Here is a 12,199-nt window from a genome sequence, read left to right as displayed (position 1 = left end):
TCCTCTTATACGCCCGGTTTCTGCCACAGAACCCTGCCGTTCCGGGCTCCAGATACACACAGATCTTGGCACCCAGCGAGCATTTTACGCAGCGTGATCGATTCCATCGTCCCCTCAGATCACGCAACCTATCTCCCCTCGGATCCGAGATGAGCATCCCAATATCGCCCTCTCGCCATCCAACATGTCCCACAGGCACGTCTACCTGTCTCCACCATCCTAAACAGTTCAACCCCTGACGCTCCCTGTTCAACTTTCAGACCCGCCCACTCAGCTCCCGATAGACACATGCGTGCGCATATTGCCGCTGCAACTGTCCGTCCCACAACGTCATCAACGCCTGCGTGGTGACAGACAGCCACAAGGCCGATACATCCCACGAGATGGGCCTTCTTTCATTGAGAACCATCCACGCCGCACACCACCCACAAGAACGGAACGTCAGTCGCCAACAGGCCTCGGACCTCTGTCAGACTGTATACAACCCTCTGACCTCCTGACTGTTCGTGGGCAGCTCCGATATGAAACTCTTGCCCTCGTGCCTGTCAACCTCCGCGCGTGGCGTGGACAACCTGATAGGTTCGCAGGTGTGGCAGCTGAGCTATGCATGTAGCATACCTACGTCTCGTTATCTCTCGGACGCCATACACTACCTCCTGTGAGTTACCTCGATAGAATGTCGACTGCGAACTTACCGAGACGAAGGATGCGCAGAAGTACACATTCAGAGCGGAGTGGCCGACGTCTCTCCGCCTGACGGCCCGCCTCTTTATACTGTCCTCTTCCATCGCCGAGGCAGGTGTGCTCCAACTCCGGCTCGACCAGCCCAGCGAGAGCCGAGGGGGGCATCAGTACTTTGATCGAAAGTCCTCCTTGATCGTCCGCCGACAGCTTCTGACAGTTGTCGCGAATGACAGCTCTGCCTCGCAACAACATCGCAGCGATGCGCCAACACTGCAGGACTCATCAAAAAATGCTGTCCGCGCGGAACTTACAAGCACGGAAGCTCTCATCACGCTTGTCGAGCGGCTGGATGGCGAGAAGCGTGTACAGTCTCCACACACGCAAGTGCAAGGGACCAGGTTTGCTTGAGGGACTATAGGGACCATGAGTCGGCTCATGGGCATTGCAGTATCATGTGTGTACATATCACCGTAATGAACGGTGTGCCGCTTTCACGATCATACCGGGGCAGATATCCGATCGTCCGTCGTGGATATCCTGCGCTAGACTCATGGTCTGGGTCAAATGTCTCGTCCGGATACCAGGAGGAAGTGACCTGTTGCTCCATATATGCGGTGAATGCGCTACCAAAGGGTTGTTCTACGTACTCAAATTCAGAGGAGCGAAAGCATGCGCAGGAAGGACCCGTAAGAGCGCTAGAGATACTAAATGGCGCTTAGGCGTCTATTTTGAAATGCCGACCGGGTTCGGCCGTGCGCCTTTGCAGAGCAGAGCGCACCGGATAGGCCTCCCAGCATCTAACGACCGGCCGTCAAGACAATGGTGAGTGCTGCTGCCAGTGCAGATATCGTCCAGACAGGTCCCCAGGCATGTCATAGAGGTGTTTCACATGGCTTTTGTGCTGTTGGAACGTCCGTTATGCATGGATGGCGGCTGTCGCATTTGGATGACCCTTGTGGAGAGGACGTACGCTAACAATGACCTTCCCTCCTCGTCTCGCAGGCCAAGGCTAAGGCAGCGCCCACATCCTCCAGCGGCGGCAAGGCCGCAAAGAAGAAGAAGTGGTCCAAGGGCAAGGTCAAGGATAAGGCGCAGCACGCCGTCGTCCTCGACAAGGCCACCTACGACCGCATCCTGAAGGAGGTCCCAACCTTCCGCTTCATCAGCCAATCCATCCTCATCGAGCGGCTGAAAATCAACGGCTCCCTTGCGCGGGTAGCGATCAGGCACTTGGAGAAGGAGGGTCAGATCAAGCGGATCGTCCACCACAGCAGCCAGCTCGTCTACAGTGCGTATGCAATTCATGGCGTCTCGAGTGAGATGAAAACTGACCCCGGCTCCAGCGAGGGCAACTGGCGGCGGAGGTGCCGAGTAAACGTCCCTGTCTCCGTTCGCTTTCGCTTTCCACTATCGCATGCACGCATATGTATTACAACACCACAAAACATGCCATGACATGCACCGCCTATTGTACCATCATGTCCCCGTGTGAACGCGTTACACGCAATCTCTGAGACGGATATCCCGATTGATGTCGCCCGCACGCGAGTCATATTGTCCTTGAGTATGCCGCACTAATTGTTTGTCAAGCTGACCTTCCGCCTGCCTGAAACAGGTAGGAGGTGCAAGGACCATTCCCGGCGACACGTTGCTTCTAGCCCGCGCTCATCGTCAGGTTACTGGATCAAGGCCAGTGCCACTTGACAAAGGCCGTTTTTCAGAACACCAAAGCCAAGGCTTATCCACCGCTTATCCAGGGTCGATATCCAGGGGAACTTTCCTTTGGGGCAAAGCGGAACGTGTTGTTCTCAAAGCGTGGCATGGCCGCTCCGAGCGCTTTGTTCCGTGCTGATGGGGCATGCGCGCCCGTTGTTCACAGCATCTTCTTGCCACTGGCCATCACCGCTTGGACACACAACACGCGCGATTTAGACTGTTGTGGGCCCTTACGACCGCTTTGGCAGGGAGAATGTATCTCTACTTCCGTGCGGAGTCGCGGCAAGGCCGCTTTGGCCCTCCGAGGAATCATATATAAAAGTATGCTTGCCGTGTTCGCCGCAGCATACCTCAGAACCACCGCCTCACCTGCCTCCGTGTCGCAGCGCCGCAGCGTCTGCCTGCAGTTTTCTCGCGGATATATCCAGTGCCTCTGCCCTCATAAAGACCCGGGCTCCGCCACCGTATCTCTGCCGCTTTCACGATGAGTTTCGTCTTCACCCTTACTACTACCCCTGCCGCGGCTTTCTCTTCCACTTCCTCTGGGGCGAGTCCCCTGAACATGAACGAACCGACGAGTCTGGTACCCTTGGCTCACCTCGATGAGAAGGTCGTAGAGATGGTCAGCACCCAAGTCAACTTCGGTGTCATCGGTATGTGGCGCACAGTCACTTCATGCATGTATCGCACCTCACGCTCAGCCCCAACTTCCACCAGACTACTTCATCGACATGCTCGTAAACACGGTGGCGCGCGCGGTGATCGCGTCGCGGTACAAGGCGGCGATGGAGATGAAGACGCTGCTCGTCATGCAGCATGTCTGCACATTCATCACCTGCGGGGCACTGGACACGCGCACCATCCTGACGGCCATCGTCTATCTCTCGGAAATCCGACTGAGCGCGTACGACATGGGCGACCGCGTTTGCGAACGCCTCGCGATCGGAGCGCTCATGCTAGCGCATAAGGTATGTCGCGTCGTCCACCGCCCGATATCCTCGGCTCGGAGAGAGAACTAACGTGCTACGGTTGCAGAGCATCAACGAACCCTCCTACCGGTCGGAACAATGGCTCCAGCTCGTGCGGATGGTATTCGGACAGCAATTCACGATCAAGGACCTCACCCGGATCGAGCGCGAGGTGCTGTCTGCGCTCGACTGGAAGGTCATGCCAACGAACACCGCCATCCTCGCGCACTACGACGTCTTCATGCGATACGCGCGCCGCGACCGCGAGCCGTCCGCCGTCCCCAAGACCGCGGCAGTGCCCGCGCGCACCGAGCGCGCCGAACGCAGCTACCCAGTTCCCGAGCCCGCCCCCGCCACCAACGCGGCGGCGGCGATCCCGGACCTGATGTACCCCGATTACTCGTCCGACGGGTACTCCTCTGACTCTGACGACTCCTCGGAAATCATCACCCCTCCGTCGGCCGGGCCCTCCGCATACGCTTCTGGGCACACCCACACCGGCCGCGTCGGTGCGACGCCCTCTCGGAAGAACCGGTCCTCGCCCTACCCCTATCCCCGTCCCTCGCGCCGCACATCCTCCAAAGACCACGGCAGCCCGGTGTGCGAACGGAACGACCACTATCGTGTGAGGCGGGACGCGAGCCTCATAGAGGCCAAGGTGCGATACTACGCCGCGGACCACGGCACCGTCCTCCGCGAGTCCGGCTCGCCGCGCTACGTCCCGTACTCGCCCTCGCAGCCGTGGAACCGGCGCGACCGGTACGACCCTGCGCCCACGTCTCCTCCCCCCAGCACAACGTGGAAGAGCTACTGGCCCGAGGACCGCCCGCACGCGGCTCACAGGCGTGGCGAGGAGCACCCCTGGCGGCGCTACCAGAATTGGAAGTCGACCATGCCTGGGGTGTCGGCGAACGACAAGTGGGGCACCTTCGGGCTGTTCAGGCAGTGAGCAGCCCGTCGCATCTCGTCGCAGGGCAAACGTCACCTTGAGACGCGCCCTGGACCGCAGTCACCAAACCACTCTTGCAATGGCGCCTCGCGATACGGACGCTCCGCATATAGACATCTGACATCCGGTGTGGGTCGCGGGATTCGATGCCCCAAGCGTGGCATCGAGCATGTACCCTTCGCCACCCGGATCACGCTAGTTTCCTCTTTCCGCTCTGATCGTGGTGCTGTTTCATGACTCCTCGGACACCTACGTCGGTCCGTCGGTCAGGCTTGGGACGTCCGGCCTGGTTGCTCTGCATTCCAGTATCGTCGCGATCGCATTTCCCGCGTACGGGTTGTAACTATAATTGTAGTCGTCTGTGTTGTTTCTCGTGATGTCCCGGGTTCTGGCTGGCTCCTAAATGTAACGCTCGTCTCCGAGACTCGAGAGCATCGGATGGCATCATCTTCACATCTATCATGATTCTGGACACTGCGACCAGCATCCAACATTCCGACTTCCGGCTAGTCAACGGCGGAGAACGGCTTCAGGGGAAAGCAAGCTCATAAATGTTCTTACAACCTCCTTCTGGATGTCTATCATGACCTCGTCCGTTCCGAACAATTGTTTTAGGCTCCCGCACGACGCATCTACCGGGCGGCCTCCTCCATTTCCTTGCGCCATCTTCTCTGGATATTGATCGCCTCGAGGAAGATCTTGTACTTTGCCTCGAGAAGTTTCTTCTCCTTCAGGCTTGCAGCCGGCTCGACCATCGTCCCTGGAGGGGTCATCTCGACCTAATCGACGCAGAACAGTATCAGTCTTCATTCCACATCCATTCCTCAGGCCGACTCGTCGTTACAGCCACTCGGCCACCCGAATGGCGCGACGGGAAGACATCAGCAGAGCATAGCACCGCACTCACCATGATCTCCCAAAGCGCCTGTCCGCGCTTCTCCTTCGCGAGCTTGGCCTCGTTGCCCTGCGCCTCCGCCGCGAATCGCCCCAGCATCGCCGCTCCGAGCACAACGGCCGCACCCGAGCTCTGCGGAAGCACGACGGGCATGTTGCACGTATCAGCAAACAGCTGCATGAGCATGATGTTCTTGGCCTGGCCGCCGGACATGTAGATCGAGCGGATCGAGTGCCCCTTGGCGTTCATCTGGTCGACGATGTGTCGCGTCTGCAGCGCGATTGCCTCCAGGGTCACGTTGAACTTGCGTGCGAGGTCGTTGAGACCGGAGTCCTGCGTGCATCATTTTCATCGCGGTGATTAGAACGGATACAAGGCCAATGGCGGAAGAGTTGACGTACAAGTTGCAAACCCACAATTGATCCGGTCATCCGAGGGTCTGCGAGAGGTGAACGGTTGCCTGGAAAAATGTAGTGTGAGCGCGATGAGGTCGTGGATGTCTTCATCTCACGTACCGTGCAAATCAGGATAGAAATGGAGATCTTTGGTGAGTTCCGTGAGGTTCTCGGCCTTCTTCTCCACGCGCAATCTCTCAAGCTCATCATGAAGAACTACATATCATAACCAAAGCAAATGATGTTAGACATGTCATCCGGACCGGAAATTAATTGAGCATCACCTTCGTGGATGTTGGTGTTCCGTTGCTGTGCAAGTTCCTTCAGTCTGGGGTAGGCAGGGTGGGTCGTGATCATGAAGTCAATGAGCTACAGGAGGATTAGCCCCGGGTCACAGGATAGCCATCAAATAGGCTCACCTGACCGGTCGATGACTGGCCGCCTTCGTTCATCCACCAGCCGGGAAACACCACATCCTTATAGGGACCCCACACGCCGTTGACAAACACACCCTCGGGGCTCTGCACGAACAATCGCTTAGACACCCTCCTCAATTCTCAAGCGAAGTGAAGTACTCGCCTGTACAATGTGGCAAGTGCTCGTTCCGGCCACGGCAGCGAGCCTATGTCTCGATTCATCGAGGGAGGGGATGACGTCAGAAAGCTTGCCCTGGACATTGTACCTCGCCGCGACCGTTCCCAGCCAGCCCGCATACCTGGAGGGCGTCAGGGACTGGCGATACGCGATGCAACAAAGGTCACGTACGCGTCAATGACACCACTCCCAACAGGCGTGCCCTCCAACAAACCCGTCTCCTCCGCAGCCTTCTTGGACAGGCCGTTTCCGACAGGCATGCCGGCAGTTAGGACCTCCTCCTTGCCGAGCTGTGAGAACTCGTTCTCGACGAACTCCTCTAGCCCGATCTTCTTGAAGAAGTCGGGCTGCCATCCGCCCTTGGTGGGGACGTACGAGCACTTGCACGTGACGGAGCAGCATGAGCGGCGGTTGTAGCCGGTCGCGCGGTAGGTGAGGAAGTCGGGCAGGTCGAAGAACTGGGAGCGCTTAAAGAGCTCTGGCTTCATGTTACGCTTGAGCCAGAGCGTCTTCGGAATCTCCATCTCCAACTAGTCATATATCAGACGCGATTCATTGTAGGCACTGAGCGCGCGTTCCGAGAGCGAAGAAAGCGTGAGATCGCAAGACGTACACTCATCGTACCACCGACGTAGTCCAGCACCGCGGATCCCGTACTGTTGATGAGCTCCGCCTCCTGTTCTGCCCGGTGGTCTGCCCACAGGATGATGTTGCGATCGCCGTTCTGTCCGAGCTGATCGCCCTTGGTGACGACGACGGGTTCGCCGTTCTGGTCTGCGACCGCGAGCGAGCAAGTCGCATCGAAACCGATGCCCTTGACCTCGGATGGTTGGACCTTGGCCTCCTTCAAGCAGGCCTTGATGGCCTTGCACATCCCCGCCCATATCTCGTTGGTTGATTGTTCGAAGATACGGTGATCCTCCTGATCTCTCCAGGTGGTGGTGTCCTCCGTGAAAGACGCGACGATGGTGCCATCGGTCTTAACGAGGCCTGCACGGACAGAACCCGTTCCGACGTCGACGCCGATGTAGTATGCAGACTGGGACATGATGGTGGTCAGTTCTCAAAGCCGTGGACTCTAATTCATACGGTAGAGTGGACTGACCTCGTCTGGTACAGAGCTGATGTATCTTCCGGGCCGACTCCGCCAAGACGTCATGTTCTACTTAAAACTTATTCCTCGGCACTCCCCGATAATCTGCTACATAGTACACATCTCAGAAGCTGGAGCCTGTTTCCCAGGCTTTGAACGAGCGATTGTCGTGTCCATGCACTTGCAGCACCTCGCCTTGTTTGCGTGTCGCTAGCACTTATTTCAAGAGTCATTCAATCTCACTCAATCTCACTCAAAAGAGTCAAAGCATAGAGCCGTGCATCAAAAAGGCATGTGGTCATGACGCATATGCAATAAGTTGCATACAAAGCTTTTGTAACATCGTGCAAGTGAGGCAAAGCAGCATACAACAAACGACACGCAGATACCCGATGTCAAGCAACTTAAACCTCCTTGACCTTGACGGTACCGCGCAGCAGACCAGTCTGAAGACCACAGGCGGATCAGAGCATGTTTCGCTGCAGACAGTAGAAGCGCAACGTACCCGACGGGCGGCAATGAGACCGACTTTCTGACCGGGTACGGCAGAGCGGGCGATCGTCGATGCTTTACCGATGTGCTGGTGGTTACCACCACCGTGAGGGTGATCAACGGGGTTCATGGCCACACCACGAGTACGAGGCCAGCTAGAGAGATTGTCAACAACAGTCCACTACACAATGACGTGAACGTGACGCACTTGTAGCGCTTGGCCTTGAACTTATAGTACGCACGGCCGGCCTTAAGCAAAGGCTTGTCGATACGGCCACCGCCGGCGACGATACCGACAGTTGCACGGCAAGAGCTGGATACGGTCTTCTTCGCGCCAGAGGGTAGACGGATGCGCGTCTTGTTCTCATCGGGCGAGTGACCGATGACGGTCGCGTAGTTGCCGGAAGTGCGAGCGAGCGCGCCACGGTCACCGACCTTCTCTTCAACGTTAGAGACAATGGTACCCTCAGGGCACTGGCCAACGGGCAGGACGTTGCCCACAGCGAGCTGCGCCTTCTTGCCGGCGTAAACGAAGGCACCAGTGTGAAGACCCTCAGTCGCGATGAAAGTCTCCTTGCGGAGCTTGTAACGGTAGGGGTCGCGGAAAACGACACGGGCAAGAGGAGCACCACTGTTCAGGCGCTCAATTTCCCTACACATACCAGAGAGCGAGGCCTAGTAGATACGCACCGGCCAGAGTCGTGGATGATCTCTTTCACAATACCCTTGACGTAGCCATTGCGTTCCGCAAAATCGAGAGGGCGGAACTGCGCAGGCGCCTTGTTGTGGTGGGTGTGGGATTTGAACTATTGCGAGAGCTGATGTTATTCGAAGATGTCGTATGCACGAAGGGGCGAAACGTACTATAGCGTGTGACCGCCTTTGCGCCCGAATTACCCTACCCATGTTGATTCTGCAGGGAGAACAGCGTAAGCAAGAGTACTGAAGCAGGAGGACAAGAGCAGGAGCAGGAGGTCAAGATAGGTTCATCCAGATGTCGACGAGTGCATCCAGCCGTTTCCAAGTCGATTTCATCCGTTGTTTCGAGGAAATGCAGTTCGACAACATCTGGAGACACCTTCCATGACGTCCATGATGGCACAGAGGGGCATACTCACAGTCTTGCTGGTCGGCGGTGTTGTCGATGGCGTTGGCGGGCAGGCGAGGGATCCACAAGTGGCTGGCGCAAATCGCCGGGCGGCACCTGAATCTCAAAGCGCTCAATGTAATGGGCGTCTCACATTTCGGTCTAGTAATATATAACAAGATGCATGTTGTCTCTCAGTCAGGTGGTGTACCACTATGAATATCAAACCATGGTCTTGTTGGTTGTATACGATGATCCTGCGCCAGGCATCGGCATAGGGGAAGGGGAGTCCGTCATGACAGGTGAGGGCGCGAGGAGCTCTCGCGCTTGACATACGTCAGACACGTGACCTCGACGCTGCCTTGAACTGAACGCAGTTCCACGTAGCTTCAGAAGTACCGAATTCACGACTGGCTCTCGATGCACCCCTGGCTGCTTCTGCTCCTGCCCTTGCACGTCCTTGCTAGCAAAGACCGGCTCCTTGGTGTCTCACCTGATCTGGTTGCCCGCTACGTACCCACCAAGAAGGGCTCAGCGGAGACATGGCAGTGTCTGGATGGCTCGAAGACAATTGACTGGTCCTCGGTTAACGATGACTACTGCGACTGTGCGGATGGAAGTGACGAACCAGGTTGGTAGTAACTGCCAGCTGTTAGTGAGCTCTGTCTGACCGATATGCTACGCAGGAACCAGCGCGTGCCCCGACTCCCGCTTCTACTGCGTGAACGCTGGCCACATTGGATCGTATATACCCAGTACCAGAGTTAGAGATGGCCTTTGTGGTATGTCCAGCTTGCGTATACTGCGCCGTCTTCACTCATATTCCTGCAAAGAACTGGAGTGTTGCGACGGATCGGACGAGCCTGAAGGAGTCTGTCCCAATGTCTGCAAGCAAGTTGGCGAGGAATACCGCGAACGTGTGAAGGCCGAGAACAAGCTTCGCAAGACCGTACGTCTGTTGGCCGCTGGGGAGCTTCTCATCTGCTCAGACTTGTTGTAGGGCTCCAAGATCCGTTCGACCTACCTCGCATTCGCACAGAAGGAGAAGAAACGTCTGGAGGAAGAGATTGCTTCGTCGGCGCAGGGGATCTCTGCTCGCGAGAAGGAGGTTGCACGTCTCAGAGGCACGTCGTTCAGTGGCCCCCTTTGTGTTGCCTCTTCTCACACAGGTTTAGATCTCGTCGAGAGGACCGAGTCTTTGTCTGCAGCGGCCCTCGAGGAGAAGAAGTCTTCTCGTAAGTCCCTATACAGCGACCTGCGTCTCACAGCTTGGTTCATCACGTACGCTAGCTCTATACCAGTCTCTTATAACCCATCACGCGGCCCTTAAGTCGCTCCAGCGCGAACACAAGAAGCACCTAGAGCGCGAGAAGGCGCTCGGCGAGATTCTCGACCAGCTTCGCACCGGCTACAACCCCAACTACCAAGACATGGCTGTCCTGGAGGCTGTCCGTGGATGGGAGCAGCTCGCTGGCCTTCCTCATATCAACGACGTTGGAAAGGAGGACGAAAACCCAGACGAGCTCGGCTCTGACGAGTCCGAGGCTGCTAGTGAGGAAGAGCAGCTTGAGGAAGGCATTTGGAGCACCGAGCAGCTCGAGCACCAGCTGGACGACCTCCTCGCCACTGACTACGAGGGCTTGCTTATTGAACACGACAAGCACGTCGGCGCCCCTGCCTCGCCGACCTCGATTCGTAAGTCCTATTAGTGAGTACTCCAGGACATACTTCGACTCCTCTGTTGCCCCTACAGTGTTCAACTTGTCGGCATACCTCCCCGATGCCGTTGTCCCTCAGTATGAGGCCCTTCGCGACCAGCTTGTCTCCTGGCTTGAGTTGCTCGGCCTTGCTCAGAGCAAGACCGACGCTGCTGCAGGTAGCTAGATTCTATGCCAGCGTGTTTTATGTGATACTGAATTGGATGCGAAGATACGTCTAAGGCACAGAAGACACTTAGCGACGCTGAGCACAGTCTCAATCTGGCGCGGAGGGAGAAGGAGGACAAAGAGAGAGAACTCTCGCGCCTCTTTGACCCTGAGTGGTACGGTCCGGACGGCGAGTGGAAGAAGCTTGCCGGCACCTGTATCGAAAAGGAATTTGGAGAGTAAGTATCATCCCACACTCGTCCTGGCGTATCGTGAAGCTCATCGCGTATTGTGAGTAGCTACGTCTACGAAGTCTGCTTATTCGACGAGGCCCGTCAGAAGCCGCTCAAGGGTGGTCAGACCTTCAGCTTGGGGTAAGCTATACATGGTTGTGTCGGCCTGTATACTGAAATTTGTCGATAGCAAATTTGCCGAGTGGAATAATGCCGAGGGCATCGAGAAGGGTTCACCCGCATATTATAGCAAACAACACTACACTCGAGGTGCCAAGTGTTGGAATGGTCCTCAGCGTTCCGTGACGGTGAGCATCATGATCTCTTCCCTCGGAACCTCACTCAGATGTATCTCTCCAGCTCGACATGAGCTGCGGTCTGGAGAATGCTGTGCTTTCAGTCGCGGAGCTTGAGAAATGCGAGTATGAGTTCAAGGTGACCACTCCTGCATTGTGCTTGCCCCTTTCCGCCTCGGACATCAAGAGGGAAGAGTTATGAGTATGTTATGAAGAGCTTATATACACTCTGAGTCTGCAATGCATGTTATTTAATCTTCAGCTGTCTTAGTCATCAACTTGGTAGTGCATAAGGACATGGAGTCATACATTAGCACATTGTAGTGCTTGCTCTTCTCTATACAGGATTTCAAACATTTTTGACCACAGTTGGTTCATTATTGAGTCTTGACGATGAAACTGCAATTGGTGTACTGCTGTAGTCCTGTTAGAAAATGTTACTGCTTGTCTGTTGTATGACGTCAGAAACAGGCCAGCTGCTGCCAGCTGCTAAATAAGTCATGTCAAAAGGGCACAATCTTGAGCTTGGCTTGAAATTGTTACGACTGACTGTCGAGCGAGTAAGTGGAGACGAGCGAGGCAGGCAGGAGCGCCGACGAGCTCTGATCGCAGTGAGACTGGAGCGGAGCTCAACAGGCAGGACTGGAGACAAGATGTGTATTGAGCGAAGTATCTACAGAGCGAAATACACGATGGCTTACCTGGAGACAAGAGGTCGAAACTAGAGTCTCCAGGTAGCAAGGGATCCAGCTATATACGAGGAACGAACAATGGGCGCTAAGGGGACAATGGCGTTGCCATGGGCACCGAGTACAAGGCCGTAGGACAATAGCGAAGAGAGAAACAAGGGGAGCTGTTGTCCGTGTGCAAGCAAGGGGAAACCACGCCGAATAGAGAACAAGGGGTGAACGTACAAGGCAGTGGTCCGAATC

The 12,199-nt window shown here is 56.1% G+C and overlaps 4 protein-coding genes across 4 annotated transcripts; 2 read left to right on the top strand and 2 right to left on the bottom strand.

Moving 5' to 3' along the window:
* Positions 1 to 1,462: 1,462 nt before the first annotated feature.
* Positions 1,463 to 2,152, top strand: DICSQDRAFT_135337 (ribosomal protein S25). The gene is made up of 3 exons (XM_007364375.1): positions 1,463 to 1,506; positions 1,687 to 1,972; positions 2,028 to 2,152. The coding sequence occupies exons 1-3, from the start codon at positions 1,504 to 1,506 to the stop codon at positions 2,057 to 2,059; spliced, it is 321 nt and encodes a 106-aa protein (XP_007364437.1). The 5' UTR covers positions 1,463 to 1,503; the 3' UTR covers positions 2,060 to 2,152.
* A 632-nt stretch (positions 2,153 to 2,784) lies between these two features.
* On the bottom strand, positions 2,785 to 7,261 carry DICSQDRAFT_103615 (Pentulose kinase). Its single transcript, XM_007364374.1, has 11 exons — positions 6,815 to 7,261; positions 6,373 to 6,731; positions 6,187 to 6,322; positions 6,027 to 6,128; positions 5,892 to 5,976; positions 5,728 to 5,823; positions 5,614 to 5,672; positions 5,225 to 5,545; positions 3,436 to 5,096; positions 3,118 to 3,368; positions 2,785 to 3,053 (listed from the first exon to the last, which is right to left on the bottom strand). The coding sequence occupies exons 1-9, from the start codon at positions 7,247 to 7,249 to the stop codon at positions 4,950 to 4,952; spliced, it is 1,740 nt and encodes a 579-aa protein (XP_007364436.1). The 5' UTR covers positions 7,250 to 7,261; the 3' UTR covers positions 2,785 to 3,053; positions 3,118 to 3,368; positions 3,436 to 4,949.
* A 307-nt stretch (positions 7,262 to 7,568) lies between these two features.
* DICSQDRAFT_83991 (60S ribosomal protein L2/L8) lies at positions 7,569 to 8,952 on the bottom strand. The gene is made up of 6 exons (XM_007364373.1): positions 8,905 to 8,952; positions 8,651 to 8,699; positions 8,477 to 8,592; positions 7,995 to 8,417; positions 7,800 to 7,941; positions 7,569 to 7,740 (listed from the first exon to the last, which is right to left on the bottom strand). The coding sequence occupies exons 2-6, from the start codon at positions 8,690 to 8,692 to the stop codon at positions 7,699 to 7,701; spliced, it is 765 nt and encodes a 254-aa protein (XP_007364435.1). The 5' UTR covers positions 8,693 to 8,699; positions 8,905 to 8,952; the 3' UTR covers positions 7,569 to 7,698.
* A 341-nt stretch (positions 8,953 to 9,293) lies between these two features.
* DICSQDRAFT_103611 (endoplasmic reticulum protein) lies at positions 9,294 to 11,619 on the top strand (the record flags this gene model as incomplete). The annotated part of the gene is made up of 10 exons (XM_007364372.1): positions 9,294 to 9,504; positions 9,560 to 9,655; positions 9,707 to 9,822; positions 9,874 to 10,108; positions 10,164 to 10,568; positions 10,627 to 10,749; positions 10,803 to 10,977; positions 11,038 to 11,112; positions 11,162 to 11,279; positions 11,332 to 11,619. 10 exons carry the CDS (start codon positions 9,294 to 9,296, stop codon positions 11,467 to 11,469), a joined length of 1,692 nt encoding a protein of 563 aa, XP_007364434.1. The 3' UTR covers positions 11,470 to 11,619.
* Positions 11,620 to 12,199: the final 580 nt, after the last annotated feature.

This window comes from Dichomitus squalens, assembly GCF_000275845.1.
Source record: "Dichomitus squalens LYAD-421 SS1 unplaced genomic scaffold DICSQscaffold_8, whole genome shotgun sequence".
Classification (NCBI taxonomy): Eukaryota; Fungi; Basidiomycota; class Agaricomycetes; order Polyporales; family Polyporaceae; genus Dichomitus; species Dichomitus squalens.
Note: the sequence above shows the minus strand (reverse complement) of the source record. Positions and strands in the feature narration are given on the sequence as shown.

Bases quoted from the DNA above. Each gene is read 5' to 3' on its own strand.
- DICSQDRAFT_103615 (XM_007364374.1), bottom strand. From the start codon at position 7,249: ATGTCCCAGTCTGCATACTACATCGGCGTCGACGTCGGAACGGGTTCT. The intron at 5,824-5,891 runs GTGATGCTCAAT...TATGATATGTAG, and splicing joins GAACACCAACATCCACGAAG to TTCTTCATGATGAGCTTGAG. The intron at 5,673-5,727 runs GTACGTGAGATG...ACATTTTTCCAG, and splicing joins TTTCTATCCTGATTTGCACG to GCAACCGTTCACCTCTCGCA.
- DICSQDRAFT_135337 (XM_007364375.1), top strand. The intron at 1,973-2,027 runs GTGCGTATGCAA...CCCCGGCTCCAG, and splicing joins CAGCAGCCAGCTCGTCTACA to CGAGGGCAACTGGCGGCGGA.
- DICSQDRAFT_83991 (XM_007364373.1), bottom strand. From the start codon at position 8,692: ATGGGTAGGGTAATTCGGGCGCAAAGGCGGTCACACGCTATA. The intron at 8,593-8,650 runs GTACGTTTCGCC...CTCTCGCAATAG, and splicing joins AAAGGCGGTCACACGCTATA to TTCAAATCCCACACCCACCA. The intron at 8,418-8,476 runs GTGCGTATCTAC...GCGCCTGAACAG, and splicing joins ATCATCCACGACTCTGGCCG to TGGTGCTCCTCTTGCCCGTG.